Below are 14802 nucleotides of genomic sequence, written 5' to 3'. Positions count from 1 at the left end.
CTCTTTTCTCTCTATTTTTTGCACATCTTTTCGTGAAAAGCCAAAAAGTCATCCCAAACATATTAATTTTTTTTAGCTCAAATTTTAGCTAAATAGCAAAAAAGTTACTAAATTAACCTGTTCCCAAACGAGGCCTTAGTTGTAAGGTTGTTCATTGAACTTATGTGTAACATTCTCTATATAAAAGGATGTAAGCCTATGAGCAAAGAAAAGAACAAGAGAAAAAATTTAAGATCAATACAAGTTAAATTCAATACAAAATAATAGTTCATTCTAGAGGGAGTTTTATCAAAAGCTAACAGAAGTGGTCTCAGAACTTTGGTTGAGTCAAGAACAAGCTAGGCGTAGAGATCTGATACAGGAAAACAAGCCCCAAAGAAGAACAAGCCGACGTCTATGGCGAATTCCAACAACCAAAATGTATCTACTCCTATCTTTAATGGTGAAAATTTTGATTTTTGGTATATGAAAATGAGAACTATTTTTGTCTATACGGATCTTGTTGAAAATGGGTTTGAGGAACCTGAAGATGTAGGAGCTTTGATAAATCTCCAAAAGAACCAATTGAAAGAGCATAAGAGCAAAGGAGGAATGATTCAAAGGCTTTTCCTTTGATTCAACAAGGAGTTTCAGAAGCAATCTTTCTAAGAATTATCAATGCTACAAAAGCAAAGGAGGGCATGGGATATTCTTAAAAAAATAGTATAGAGGCAACTTGAAGGTAAGAACCATCAAACTTCAATTATTGAAAAAAGATTTTGAAAATATAAAGATGAAGGATATGGAATTGTTGAAGGATTATTTTTCAAGATTTATGCAACTTGTGAACCAAATGAAAATTTATGGGGATAATATTTCTAATCAAAGAGTTGTTGAAATTTTTTTGATAAGTTTGCTGGAGAAATATGATCCTATTGTTGCTGTCGTTAAAGAAACTAGAGATCTTGTTGATTTAGGTATTGAAGAATTGATGGGTTCATTTGAAACATTTGAGCAAAGGTTGAGTAGGCAATCTGAGAAGTCAACTAAAAATGCCTTTCAATCCAAGCTCAATGTTAGTACTTCTAATTCCCAAAGAAGAGGAAGAGGAAGAGGAAGAGGAAGAAATGCAAGAGGAAGATGGGGGTCTAATTTTCAAAGAAAGAAAAAGGAAGAGTCCACTCAACAAAAGTATGAAATTTACAGCCGAAACAGTCATGTTGATAAAGATTGTTGGTTTTGGGGAAAGCCAAAATGTTACAATTGCAACAAATTTGGGCATGTCAAGAAGGATTGCCAAGTCAAGAGCACTCAACAAGCTAATTTTTTCGAGGAGCTAAAAAGTGAAGGGCACATGTTCTATGCTTGTCACAAGGCATCGGATCAAAACAAGGATGCGTAGTTTCTCGATAGAGGACGTCGCAATCACATGACCGGAGATGAAAACATTTTTGTGAAAATGGATGCTTCCACCAGTTCTCAAGTAAAAAAAGGGGCATGGTGCCTTAGTCCAAACAAAAGAAACATGTACTATTGCTATAGAAACCCAGATGGGTACAAGATTTATTTCCGACGTTCTCTTAGTTCCAGACTTGGAGCAAAATTTGGTCAGTGTTGGACAACTTATGGAGCATGGATACCTTGTTCCCTTTGAAGAAGATTTTGCCAAGTTGTAGCAAAAACAAGACGGAGAAGAATATAAGTTTTCCTCTCATTTTTCGGTATAACAAAAATGCGGCTTTGAAGATGGATGTGATTGATAATTCATGGCTTTGGTATAAGATTTGGGCACTTGAATTTTCAAAGCTTGAAGCATCTACAACAAAAGAATATGATTTTTGGGTTGCCGACCATTCATGAAGTGCAACATATTTGTGAAGATTGTGCACTTGGAAAAAGCATCGTCAGGAGTCGTTTCTAAAGGAGAAAGCATGGAGAGCTAAAGCTCCATTGGAGCTTGTCCATATCGATGTGTGCGAACCTATGGATAAACCAACTCATGAAGGTAACAAGTACTTCTTTATTTTTATTGATGATTTTACTAGAATGACTTGGGTGTATTTCATAAGTCAAAATAGTGACGTTTTCTCTATCTTCAAGAAATTTCAAAATCTTGTTGAAAGACAAAGTGGTTGTTTGATGAAAGCATTGAGAAGTGATAGAGGCGGAGAATACAACTCAAACGAGTCTATGAAATTTTGTGAAGATATTGGTATAAAAAGGCAATTGACCGTTGGGTACACTTCACAACAAAATAGTGTGGCGGAAAGGAAGAATAGAACTATAGACGAGATGTCTAAGTCTATGCTACATGAGAAGGGGACACCTAAATTTTTTTGAGATGAGGCCGTGTATACAGTAGTTTACTTGATGAATAGATATCCTACAAAAACTCTCAAGGACAAAACTCCATTTGAAGCTTGGAGTGGAAGGAAACCATCGGTGAATCACTTGAAGGTGTTTGGTTGCATTTGGTATGCTCATGTTCCAAAAGAAGTGATGCACAAGCTTGATGAAAATAGTAAGAAATGCATCTTTGTGGGTTATAGCTCAAAATCCAAAGGCTATGGACTCTTCAATTTGGATCAAAAGAAGGTGATTATTTGTAGAGATGTTCTCTTTGATGAGAAGGCATCTTTTGATTGGAAGGAAAAGAAAGTCCGAGATCAAAGCATTACTTTCAATGAAGAATCAGAAAGTCCATAACTTGAAGATGTTGCACTGCTTGGATCTCTACAAAGATTGTCACCAATTGCTAATTCACAATCTTCTCCAAGTTCAAGTCTAGGTTCAAGTTCAAGTTCTTCATCTCCAAGTTCAACTCTAAGAAATATAAGGAGTCTTAGTGATGTGTATGCAAGATGCAATTTATGCGTTGTTGAACTTGAAAATTTTGAAAAGGCAATTAAAGATAAAGCATAGAAGAAAGCAATGGAAGATGAAATTCATGTGATTGAGAAGAACAAGACTTGGGAGCTAGTGGAGAAACCAAAAGGAAAAGAAATAATTGGTGCGGAGTGGATTTTCAAAACAAATTTCAATCTGGGTGGCTCTATTCAAAAGAACAAAGCAAGACTTGTGGCGAAAGGGTATTCACAACAACCCGGAATTGATTTCCAAGAAACATCTGCTCTTGTGGCTTGACTTGATACAATTAGAGCTATAATTGCTTCGGCGGCTTAAAAGGGTTGGTTCTTGCACCAACTTGATGTAAAATCAGCATTTTTGAATGGAAAATTGGAAGATGAGGTGTATGTTGATCAACCTCAAAGGCTTTGTTGTCATAGGCAAAGAAGATAAAGTGTACAACTTGAAGAAGGCTTTATATGGCCTAAAGTAAGCACCCCAGGTATGGTATAGTGAAATTGATGCCTACTTCAATGAAAAGGGTTTTCAAAGAAGCAAAAGTGAGCCAACTTTGTACATCAAGAGCCAAGGTACAACCGGTACTCTCATTGTTTCACTTTATGTTGATGATTTGATTTTTATCGGTAGTGATGAAAAATTGATTGAAGATTTTAAAAGGAAATGATGAAGAAATAGAAAATAAGTGATTTGGGGCTATTGGATCATTTTTAGGCATTGAAATCTACCAAAACAATGGTGGTGTTTTTATTCTCTAAAAGAAGTCTGCTCAAACACTTCTTGAGAAATTCAAAATGAAGAATTGCAAATCAGTTGCTACTCCCTTGATTGTGAATGGAAAGTTGTCAAAGAAAGATGGAAGCAAAGAAGTTGAAGCATCTTGTTATAGAAGTTTGGTTGGAAGTTTATTGTGCTTGACTGCTACAAGTTCAGACATCATGTATGCTATAAGTTTATTGTCTCAGTTTATGCATAGTCCAAGCCAAATTCATTTGGGGGTTGTGAAAAGAGTATTGAGATACATTCAAGGTACACTTGATTATGAAATTTTTTATGAAAAATTTGTTGATGCAAAGTTACTTAGATTTTGTGATAGTGATTGGGCCGGATGTGTTGATGATATGAGAAGCACTTATGGGTATGCGTTTTCTCTTGGATAGGGTGTAATTTCATGATCATCCAAGAAACAACAAACTATGGCACAATCATCTGTTGAGGCCGAATATATTTTAGCATCATTGGCGACTACACAAGCAATTTGGCTAAGAAGAATTTTGGATGATTTTGGTGAGAATCAAGGTGAAGCTACTCTAATTACGTGTGATAACGAGGCTGCTATTGCTATGACAAAGAATCCCGTCTATCATTCTTGTACCAAACACATTGCTATCAAACATCATTTCATTAGAGAAGTTGTGAAAGATGATGAGATTCAAATCAAGTATTGCAAGACCGAAGATCAAGTTGCGGACATCTTCACCAAAGCTCTACCAAGGGACAAGTTTGAATTTTTTAGAGAAATATTGGGTGTTACACAATATGGCATTAAGGGGGAGTGTTAAAATTAATGCCATATTTACATTGCATACATTTGATACATTAGATACATTGGGTTAATGTATTCTTTATATGCATGTGTTTTTATATTTATTAGGTTTATTGTCTAGATTATATTCATATACTTAATTAGTTGTAAGGTTGTTCATTGAACTTAGGTTTAACCTTCTCTATATAAAAGGATACAAGCCTATAGACAAAGAAAAGAATAAGAGAAAAAATTCAAGATCAATACAAACTAAATTCAATATAAAATAATAGTTCATTCTAGAAATAGTTTTATCGAAAGCTAACGTATGTTCCTTCATGGGAGTGTGCTGCTATCTTTGCAGACATCATGCAATGGCGCAAAGGCTTGGGTTAACCTTTAGGCGGTGCCCGAGCTATGCTAGCTGGACATCTTCCTGTAAATTGGTCGTTTGCCCCCACCTCGCCTTGTTACTTGCTTGTCTTTCAATGATATATAGTTGGTTCTTTCGATCAAACAACAAAAGGTCATGTACATATTTTAAATTTTATTTTTTAATTCAATTCATCATTGTTTAAATTTTTATGCATAAATCATTCATTTAAAAAAAAGCTCATAATTTTATCACTTTTGTCTTTAAAAAATAAATTATTTATTTTCAAAATCATATTTATATTATTATTTTGAAAATAAATATGATAAAATCAAATGACTACAAATATTAGATCGCTTTATTTTTTATTTTATTTTATAAATGACGTATACAAAAACGACTAAAAGGTAAATAAATCGAATTATTAGAATTATTAAAATGAGACCTGTGATAGTTCACATGTTCAAAATTTTCTCAGTCCAATCTACTCCCATGAATTGGAGACAATCCAAACCTTTAGTTAAACTTTGTAATGAAATTTTTCTCTCTATTTTTCCCTTCATTCCTTTCTTTTTTTTTTCAATAAAAGTAATTATCATGGGTTTTAATCGTGACATCTAGAGGATTTTAAAATAAAAAAGAAAATTTTAAATTCATAATTCATATGAGTGTATCTATAGTTAATTTATGGATACAGTCATACAATCACCAAGACTTAAATATTTAATAATCATTTTGGTATAAAAAAAACGAGTAAAAATTATGAATGCCATGTACTTGATAGAATTTGCTAAATACTTATCATGAATGTTCTGAGTGCTCCACTAAGTACCAAACAAATACACCACTCATAATTTTCTACTTATCTTGTGGGCTACACATGTTTGAATGGTGTACACCATTCAAACAAAAAGGGAATTATGATCCTATACCCAAACACTATTGAAGGAACAATTTAAACATGGACAATTACTATACAAATAAAATATAAACTCTTTTTACAAACTTATATGGTGTTTTGTAGCAAGCCATACTACAATTAAATAACCGTCACATCAATTTATAAATTAAGTTTGTTAAATAAATTGTTCATGCAAGGCTTTTGAGTTATGAACACACATACATATCTTATTTTGGGCAATCAAAAAGACATTCTCTAATACACTGGAAAATTCATGAGTCCAAAATGTTATTTTGTTAAATCTATGGGTGGTTATATTTTTTAAAAAATCAATACCCATCCATGATTTGCATGAGAGAGGGGGTAAAAAAATGGAGAAATATTGATTTATGGTATTAGTAATTGGAGATGGTTTCCCTCCCGTAAGTGATCTTACTGGAGAGAAGTTGTGTTTATTGAGCTCACTCTAGGGCTCATCTCGCTAATTCGAATTGTTCCGTTTGTAAAATTGTTTAAAAAGACAATCCATGCAAAAAAAAAAAAAAAGAAGATTAATTGGACATTGGTAGTCATATTTGTCAAATAAAATTGGATCAAATATGAGTTTGAAAATGTGACATCTAATTATTGAAGATAAATATAATACCATCACATATAATTATTGATATTCAATCAATCTAATTTTTTCATAGGTTATCTTCTTCACGAAACCTCACAAAATGATTAGTTCAACACAATTCAAGTGGATCCAAGCCCTCCTAATCTGAGAGTGAATGTAGAGCAGATACAAAGTCCAATGCATGTATAAAGAGTAATACAATATACAAACAAAAAATTTATTTATAAATTTTATCAAAAATGATTCATTCTCCCTTTTTTCCCACCCCCTTTGACCCCCTCTCTCTCTCATTGGTTACATTTTCTTTTTCTTTTTCTTTTTTTTCCTGCTCCTCCAATCACCATCCACCACGTGGCAAAGGGGGTAAGGGGGTGACCCCCAAAAGGCGGTCCCAAGCATTATTCAAATTTTATATAGAAAATGTGACCTATTCATTATAACCATTTGCTTCTATAAAACCAAAAATAAAAAATAAAAAATGAAAAAGAGTAAAAGTAGAAAAAAGAAACCAAAAATTAAATGGTTTTATTAGGAACTGCTTGATTTTGAAACAAAGTTTGATGCGACATCTTTCATTACTGGAAAGTTAATGAGGAGAGGATGTTTATGATTGAAGTTATTTAAAGTTGAATATGTTATTTATAAAATTTAAACTAGTTACTTTACTTTTGAAGATTTCGTCGAAAAAGACTAGTGTTTAAGAAAATTCTTGTTAAAAAAAATAAAAAATAAAAAAATAAAAATAAATAAAAACTTGCACTAATCTAACCTTTACATCTAAGTTATGTGTACCATATCATACTATATTGTCCATTGCTATAGAGCTGAAATCAAATTTACTAGTTGAAAATTAATATTTTATTAGTCTCCATTTTCAACTAAGCATGCTTTCAGTAGATGGAGAAACTCTTTTACAGTGTCATTGAAGAGAACAAACCTAGGCAGAGGACCAAGATGGACATGACAACACAGCGTTATTATATTTTTACATTTTATAATAACACAAATTTATTTTATTATGCACTAAATATGGTTTCACTGTTCCACCACACTTATGCCTGAGGACGAAAGACGTGAGTCAGAATCTGAACTTTCGGAGAGAACAATAATACTAATTGAATTGAATCGTTGAAGATTTAACTCATACACTGGATGATCACCATCATAAAGTCAAAACTGTACGAGTTGCTGCAAATTAACTCCTAGATAAAATAGGAAGCTGCTATTAGTGAATCTATATACTTGTATTTGTAGGGATGCAACATCTAAATTGAGCATTTAAGAGAAGAAATTAATTACTTACTGAGCATATTCAACATTGATCTTGGCATCTGGGAGTTTGGATATGGCATCGAAGGCTTGGTTTGACAGGATAAAGGTTGCCTGGCATGGATTGGATCGGCATGCATCAACAACTTGGACGACAATGGAATTGTCCTTGCAGGGTCTCTTCCGGCCACTCATGCACCTCATCCGATATCTCCGGCCACAGGCAGCTCCATTGTCCCATACTCCATCACTTGCTGCTACAAAATAGCCTCCTTGTGGGAATTGTCCTTGGTCATAACCGTTGCACCTTGTTGCTGCATCAAAAAATAAATATATAAAAGTAATTAAAATTTTACTTAAAAAAGCAATATGCAGTCGAGATTTAATCAAGAAAAATAGTGTGCATTTTAGAGTCCAGATCAACTGAATGCACACTATTTTTTTGAGTTCTAAAATTACTGAAAAAGTTGATTACAGATTATGACATGAATCCTTATGAATGCTTTTAACTTCTTTCTAATTAAGTTGACTATAACTAAGAATCTTGGACCACTTCCTCTCTCTCTCTAAAAATTTTCAAAAATCTCTCTCTTAAAACCTCCTTCCCCGGCCTCTTTTTTGGCCGGCTGGCCGCCGTCTTTGGCTATGGCTGTTGGCTGGCCTCGCTCGTTTCGGCTTGCCAGTTAGTTCTTTCGTTCAATAAACTTGAGTCCCCCATTTTCTCCACCTAGGTGTGTCTTTCTTTGCTGTCCAGGATCTTCCTATAGGGCCGCCCAAGTTTGTCTTCAGTCGTTCAGGGTTGTCATTCGTGCACTTTTGGCGAGTAGGAGCTTGAGGGGTGCATTTTGGTCTGTCCGGTTGTCACTCGAGCGCTCCAATTCGTGTAAGAGTTTGAGGGGTGATCTTCTTTCTTTTGAATGGTGGTGATCTGTGGGTGTGGTGTTTCGGCAGTGGGTGTTGAAGCTCTGTCGTCAGCAGCAGAGTTGAAGCAGCTTAGAGTTTTTTGGGTTGCAGTAGGGGTGTTGAAGCATGGAGTTTTTTTCCCGGTGGTGGTTTGGTGTCCTCTCGGCCCGTGATGTTGTGTTTTCAGAAGGGTGTGGTGATCTGTGGGTGTGGTGGTTTCGGCAGTGGGTGTTGGTGTAGCTCAGCGAAGTTGTAGCAGCTTGGAGTTTTCTTGTGCTGCAGTAGGGGTGTAGAAGCTTGGAGTTGTTTCCGGTGATGGTTATGGTGTCCTCTCGGCCGGTGTGGGCATGGGGAGGTGGGCGTAGCAGCAGCCTAGGGGTGGCGTGAGCTAGCAGCTGAGGTGTGGGGCTTTGGGAGTTGTAGCAGCAGGTGGAGTGGTTTTTGTCAGAGGCGTGGTCTGTGGTTTCTGTTTTGGTGGGCTGACTAGATTAGTTTAGACTTTGTAATGGGTGGTTGGGCTGCTCGGGTGTTGTCTAGTTTCTTTTTAGTTTGTTTTGGGGGTTTTGGTGGAATGATTATGTGAGGATTCATGTAGTTTAATTTTTCAGTTAAATTCTTCTTAACTTGGTTGTTTAAAATATCGAGAGGCTTAGGGGTTGATTGTATGGGTGCGAGTAGCAGTAGTAGGGGTATTTTTATACTTCCGAATCTCTCTCGATGCATGTCATCTTTCTGTACCTTTAATTTCATGCTGTTAAATAAAATTTTTCTTTACCGATCAAAAAAAAAAAAAAAAAAAAAGTTGACTATATTATTATTGTCGTCATCATCATCTATATATATATAGGTAGTGATACAAAATAGTGACAAAAAATTGACCCCGAGCAGTGATCGCAATCTCCTCCAACCCTGCTTGCTAGAAGTATATATATCACTCATTGTTATTTCACATAACATAATTTGTGTATAGTGTACAATGTACTTATTCTTTTAACCGAGGTAGTTCGGGCCTTGAGCTGCTAGCAGCTCAAAACCAAGCAGAGCTGGACAAGCTTTTGCCCTAATGCTAATTATGCAGTCACTAATACTACAAACACATAATACTTCCATAGAAAAATGTATTGAATGCAGTGTTGCATTCATTTTAGTACAGTGTGCTCCATTCAATGTTGTCAGTACTGTATTTTTTTATGTCACTATGCGATTAATTACAGAAATGCTATGGTCACATCATTTTATATGATTGTATGATTTTTCTGCATGTTTAGCACTTTTTAAGAATTTATCTCCTAATCAGTGCACAACAATAAGTTTTTTTTTTTCAGCATGAAATTAAAGGTACAGAAAGATGACATGCATCGAGAGAGATTCGGAAGTATAAAAATACCCCTACTACTGCTACTCGCACCCATACAATCAACCCCTAAGCCTCTCGATATTTTAAACAATCAAGTTAAGAAGAATTTAACTGAAAAATTAAACTACATGAATCCCCACATAATCATTCCACCAAAACCCCCAAAACAAACTAAAAAGAAACTAGACAACACCCGAGCAGCCCAACAATAAGTTAGGTGTTGTTTGGTTAAAATTTATAGTTTTTAAAAAATATTAATCTTGTTTATGTTTGTTTATGGTAAAAATGAAAACAAAAATATATTTAGTACATATGTGTTTTAAAAACTTATTTTGCAAACTAATAGTAGAAGAGGTCAATAGGAAATGGTTGTCAGATATGATTGCCGACCACCAAAGTGATCACTAGAAAAAAGTGGTGGTCAAAGGAGATTTCTACAATTGGTGGTGGTTGGAGGTTATTTCGATAAGAAGTGGTGGCCTAGTTGCCACTGGTAGGAGGTGGTTGTTAGCCATAATAAGTAGTTACTAAGGAAGGTTACCAACAACAGTGGTCACTAATAGTGATGAGCAGTAAGTGATGGCTAGGGAGGGTGGGAGGAGGAAAGAGTGAAAACATTTTTTTCTAAACAAGTAAAACTAATTTTTTGTCATAACAAATATTTAATAAATTTCGTGAATCATGATTTGAAAAACGAAAATTGACGCTAATCATGTTTTACTTAGGATAGTTTATTAGTTATCAATATTTTTTGTAAATATAAATAAAAAATTGTAAGCATAAATATTATCAAACACATCTACAATAATATATATTTTTTTTAATTTCCAATGAGTAGATATAAATGAGTCATAGCACTTTTAATAAAAAAATAAAAATAAATATCTACATGTATAAACATATACACAAAAACAAGGCTGGCATGGGACTCATAAAATTGTAGGACCCACAACATTTTCTATCATTTATAATTTTTTGTGATTGAATTATGTATTAATAACAAAATTGTTTCTAATTTTGTAAGTACACATCATAAACGTACGCAGATATGGAGGATCGTATGATCATGCGGTTCCAATGTCCCCAGCAACAAGAAGAAGAACACCAGAACATAACCACCCTGCAACTGCAACTACTAATAAAGCTAATAATATGAATCTCATTTTTTTTTTTTGAAGTAGAGTAAGTGAAAGATAGAGTTCTACCCTTCTACTTTACACTTCAAAGAATCCTCACAATCCACATATTTATACTAGTGAGCTTAATAGTGACAAACAGGAAACTAAATAATTTCATAATTTTTAATTATGACACTGGTATTATTTATTAATTATTTCTAAAGGACCTGGATGGTGTCCAGTGTCAAATCGGATTAGACAGTGTAGTTTGGCCTATTAGGCTTACTTCTGGTTCTCGTTTTGATGAATTGAATCGTTTACATTTTAGGATTCATCGAATACATCATCCATATAAAAAATCAAGTCGATCGGATAACGGAAATCACTTGTTTGGGTCAATTTGTATGAATCATTTATTTTCTTACAGTCTATTTTTTTTTTTTCCATACAAAGCTGATCTATATATATGGTTGCCATTATCCGATCACCTTATTTTTTGCGGGAATGATGTATTTGACAAATTCTAAAATATAAATGATTCGGATCAACAAAACATAACCCTGAAAGAGGACTCAATGGGCTGAACAATATTAGACTAGAGAAAAGTCAGTCCCATTTCTAAGTTATATAGATTGGTTATTATAAATATTTTAAAAATCAACTGGGATACTTCAGTTAGCCACCGTAGTATATTTTTAATTGAGTGGTTCACTAGTCTACCATTTTTTTCCCATATGTTAAGTTATTCATTTTTTTGATAACTGAATGTCTGAGTTAATTTACACATTTAATTTATGCACAACTCAATTTATTTTAAAATTCTAAAATTAACAATCGCGTCAACTTTCACTGGCCATTGGGGCTTCCTTTAATTGTTATTTCTTCCTCCATGGACTGTGCTGTATTAGTTTAGTTTGTTAGTGTTTAACTCGCCGACATGTGATGATGGTAGACTGCTCTTTTTATTTATTTATTTATTTATTTTTACAGAGGTTGCTTACAGTTTGACATTTTTGGTAATTTTTTAATTTTTTTATTCTTTTATGATGTGAAAAAAAAGTTAATGTCCTTAGAAATATATATATTTTTTTGTTATATGAAAAAATGTGATTTTTCATTTTTTATGCCACTAAAAATTTATGTTATATTTAACTTTTTAATTTTTTTTAATGTTTATTTCACCTTCTAAGCCAGAATATTTCTTTGCCCTTACTCATGAGTCATGAATACGTGACGCAATTTAAAATATCGACTAATTTATATTGGGATCTTGAGTTGTTGATACAATATTCATAAATATATGGTTTGATATTATCTAAATCAAATGATATATCATCATATGGATTGTATTTTTGATAAGGATTGAATCCTCTTCGGTTAGCATATCCAATTAGACGGTTTAACTTGCCCAACTGTGGGCTCATTTCGGGACTGTCTCAATAATCCAACCCCTTATTTTGTAGGATATTTTGAAGGAGATCATGCATACCAAAAATCAAGTTAATTGAATATTGAGAGTCACTTGATTGGCTCACATTTATCTAAAAGATAATTAGGGCAAACTTCATTTTATGTCCTTATGGTTTGGGCCATGTATGGTTTTCCCCTTAATATTTGGAAATAACTACATAACCCCCACGTTTTTTTGTGGATTGCAGTACATCGTTAAACAATTTATCTAACTTTTTTTTTTTTTTTTGAACGGCAGAAAGGAGCTTTATTGATGATAAAAACCAACAAGGACTTACAAGAAACATCAACAATGCGGGAAAACAATAGCAACAAAGCTAGACAAGATTGGTGAGCTACCAATCAAAACAACCAACAAAAACCAGCAGACAGTAGGAAAGAAGATCCAACTGCAGCAATGTAACAGAGCGACCAAACAGCAGCAATGAAGCAGTGGCACCTCCAGGTCTGAAACAGAGTTGAAACACCACACAACCAGATTCCCCAACAACTAAACAACTCAGATCAAACTGCAGCAATTCGACAACTCAGAACCCCTGCACAGATTCCCCAACACAGAGACCAATCCACATATGCTGCTTCTACACACCAAAAGATAGTAGAATATAAGCCAAAGCATTGCTGCTGCTGCAAATACACTCAACCCCGACCACCTAAACAAACTCGAATCTGGCTAATATTATAAAGAAAATCATTAATGGAGAATGGGCAATCCTTAGAAGAGGCCTTCAGCCAAATAGCTAGCCTGATAATAATAGACTCCTTAAGCTCCTCCATATCCGGTTGAACACAATTGAACAAGCAATCATTCCGATGTTTCCAAATTGACCACATTGCAACCAGAGGGGTAGCAAGCCAAATTCTCCTTTCAGCTTTCATGAGACAGGTGCCATCCCACCAGTGCAAAAAGCCTTCAACAGAGCCAGGTACAACCCAAACCAAACCCCACCACTGCACTAAACCAGACCACACCTTCCAGATCAGAGGACAAGAAATGAGGACATGTGAAGCAGACTCTACCTCTGATTTGCAGAAAATACACTCAGTTGAGGCTTCCTCACCCAGCACTCCAACCCTTTGAAGGAAAAGCAGAAGTTTTGATCTTGTGTTTCCAAGCTAGCTAACCAAAAAATTGAACTTTGGGTGGGATATAATTAATCCACACCAGTCTACAAGTACTAGCAGCTACACCAAAACCCATTTCACAATTCCTGTAAAGAGAAGCAACAAAGGATTGACCTGGTTTACAATCCAACCACCTTGGATTATCTTTAACCCCCAAACTTAACATAGGAGCTGCTCTTAACATGACAGTGAGCCTGGATACCTCCTCAACCTCCCACTGCTTCAAAGGCCTTCTTAGACAAAGATCCCAAGCCCAGAGATTCCTTTTTTGTCAACAAAAAACTTTAAAGAACCATTCTTCTCTGTAGAGGGTGAAAATAGTCTAGGGAAAGCCTCTTTAAAACAAATACCACCACACCACAAATCATGCCAAAATCTCACTCTATTCCCATCACCCACTTTAATTTGAAAATTGTTGGCAAAAAATTGGAGTAGATTGATACTATGCTCTGCCATTGCAATGATATCACCCCATAACTTTGACCATCTAATACCACCAATTTGATTTGGAAGCCAAGCTCCAACTTCAATTTTATACTTATGACAAATCACCTTTTTCCATAATGCTTGATCTTCATTAGCAAATCTCACCACCACTTCAATAATAAGCAAGAACTTATCTCTCTAATTCTCCTAATACCCAACCCACCCTGGTTAATGCTCTTGGTAACCTCCTTCCACTGCACTATGTGAATTTTTCTTTTCAATTCTGTGCCTCCCCATAAGAAGGCTGCTTGAATTTTATTTATCTCCTTGGCCACTTCTTCTGGCAACCTGAAGAGGGAGAGGTAATACACTGGCAAACTGGACAATACAGATTTTGTCACACCCCAAATCCGAGCATGACCGGCCGTGGCCCACAGGGACTTAGCCCAAGGCACACGTAAGCCTAAACATGAACCCAAAACCACAAAGAATAAATGTGATGATAGCCCAGAAATAAATAAATCAAAACTCAATCCAGTGACATACCACAATTGAAAAACAAGTCATAACCAACTTCCTAAAAATATATATATACTAAATGGGACACAAACTGCCCACAACATAAAATAATTCTAAATAAAACTCAACCACAATGTATGCACAAAACTCGACAAGCAACCTAAAACAAATTAAATAAATGCCCTAGAGGTCCATGCAATTGAGTCCCCGCTACGCCATGAGTCGACTCTAAGTCCTTCTAACACCTGGAAATGGTAAACAACTAAGTCAGCTGATAGCTCAGTGAGTAGCAACATGGATAGTAAATACAGTTTTGAAAACAGGGTTCAATTCCAAAATAAGATATATATCAC

The 14802-nt window shown here is 34.9% G+C and overlaps 1 protein-coding gene and 1 long non-coding RNA gene across 2 annotated transcripts; one reads left to right on the top strand and one right to left on the bottom strand.

Moving 5' to 3' along the window:
- Positions 1–772: 772 nt before the first annotated feature.
- LOC145805689 (uncharacterized) lies at positions 773–1381 on the top strand. Its single transcript, XM_082900866.1, has one exon. The coding sequence runs from the start codon at positions 773–775 to the stop codon at positions 1379–1381; it is 609 nt and encodes a 202-aa protein (XP_082756992.1).
- A 5769-nt stretch (positions 1382–7150) lies between these two features.
- LOC114273585 (uncharacterized) lies at positions 7151–11007 on the bottom strand. The gene is made up of 3 exons (XR_014348395.1): positions 10834–11007; positions 7566–7845; positions 7151–7464 (listed from the first exon to the last, which is right to left on the bottom strand). It is a non-coding gene; the product is annotated as an uncharacterized LOC114273585 (long non-coding RNA).
- Positions 11008–14802: the final 3795 nt, after the last annotated feature.

The sequence above is a fragment of the Camellia sinensis genome, chromosome 13 (genome assembly GCF_055761805.1).
Source record: "Camellia sinensis isolate YWXY chromosome 13, ASM5576180v1, whole genome shotgun sequence".
Lineage (NCBI taxonomy): Eukaryota > Viridiplantae > Streptophyta > Magnoliopsida > Ericales > Theaceae > Camellia > Camellia sinensis.
This window is presented reverse-complemented; position numbering and strand designations above follow the sequence as displayed.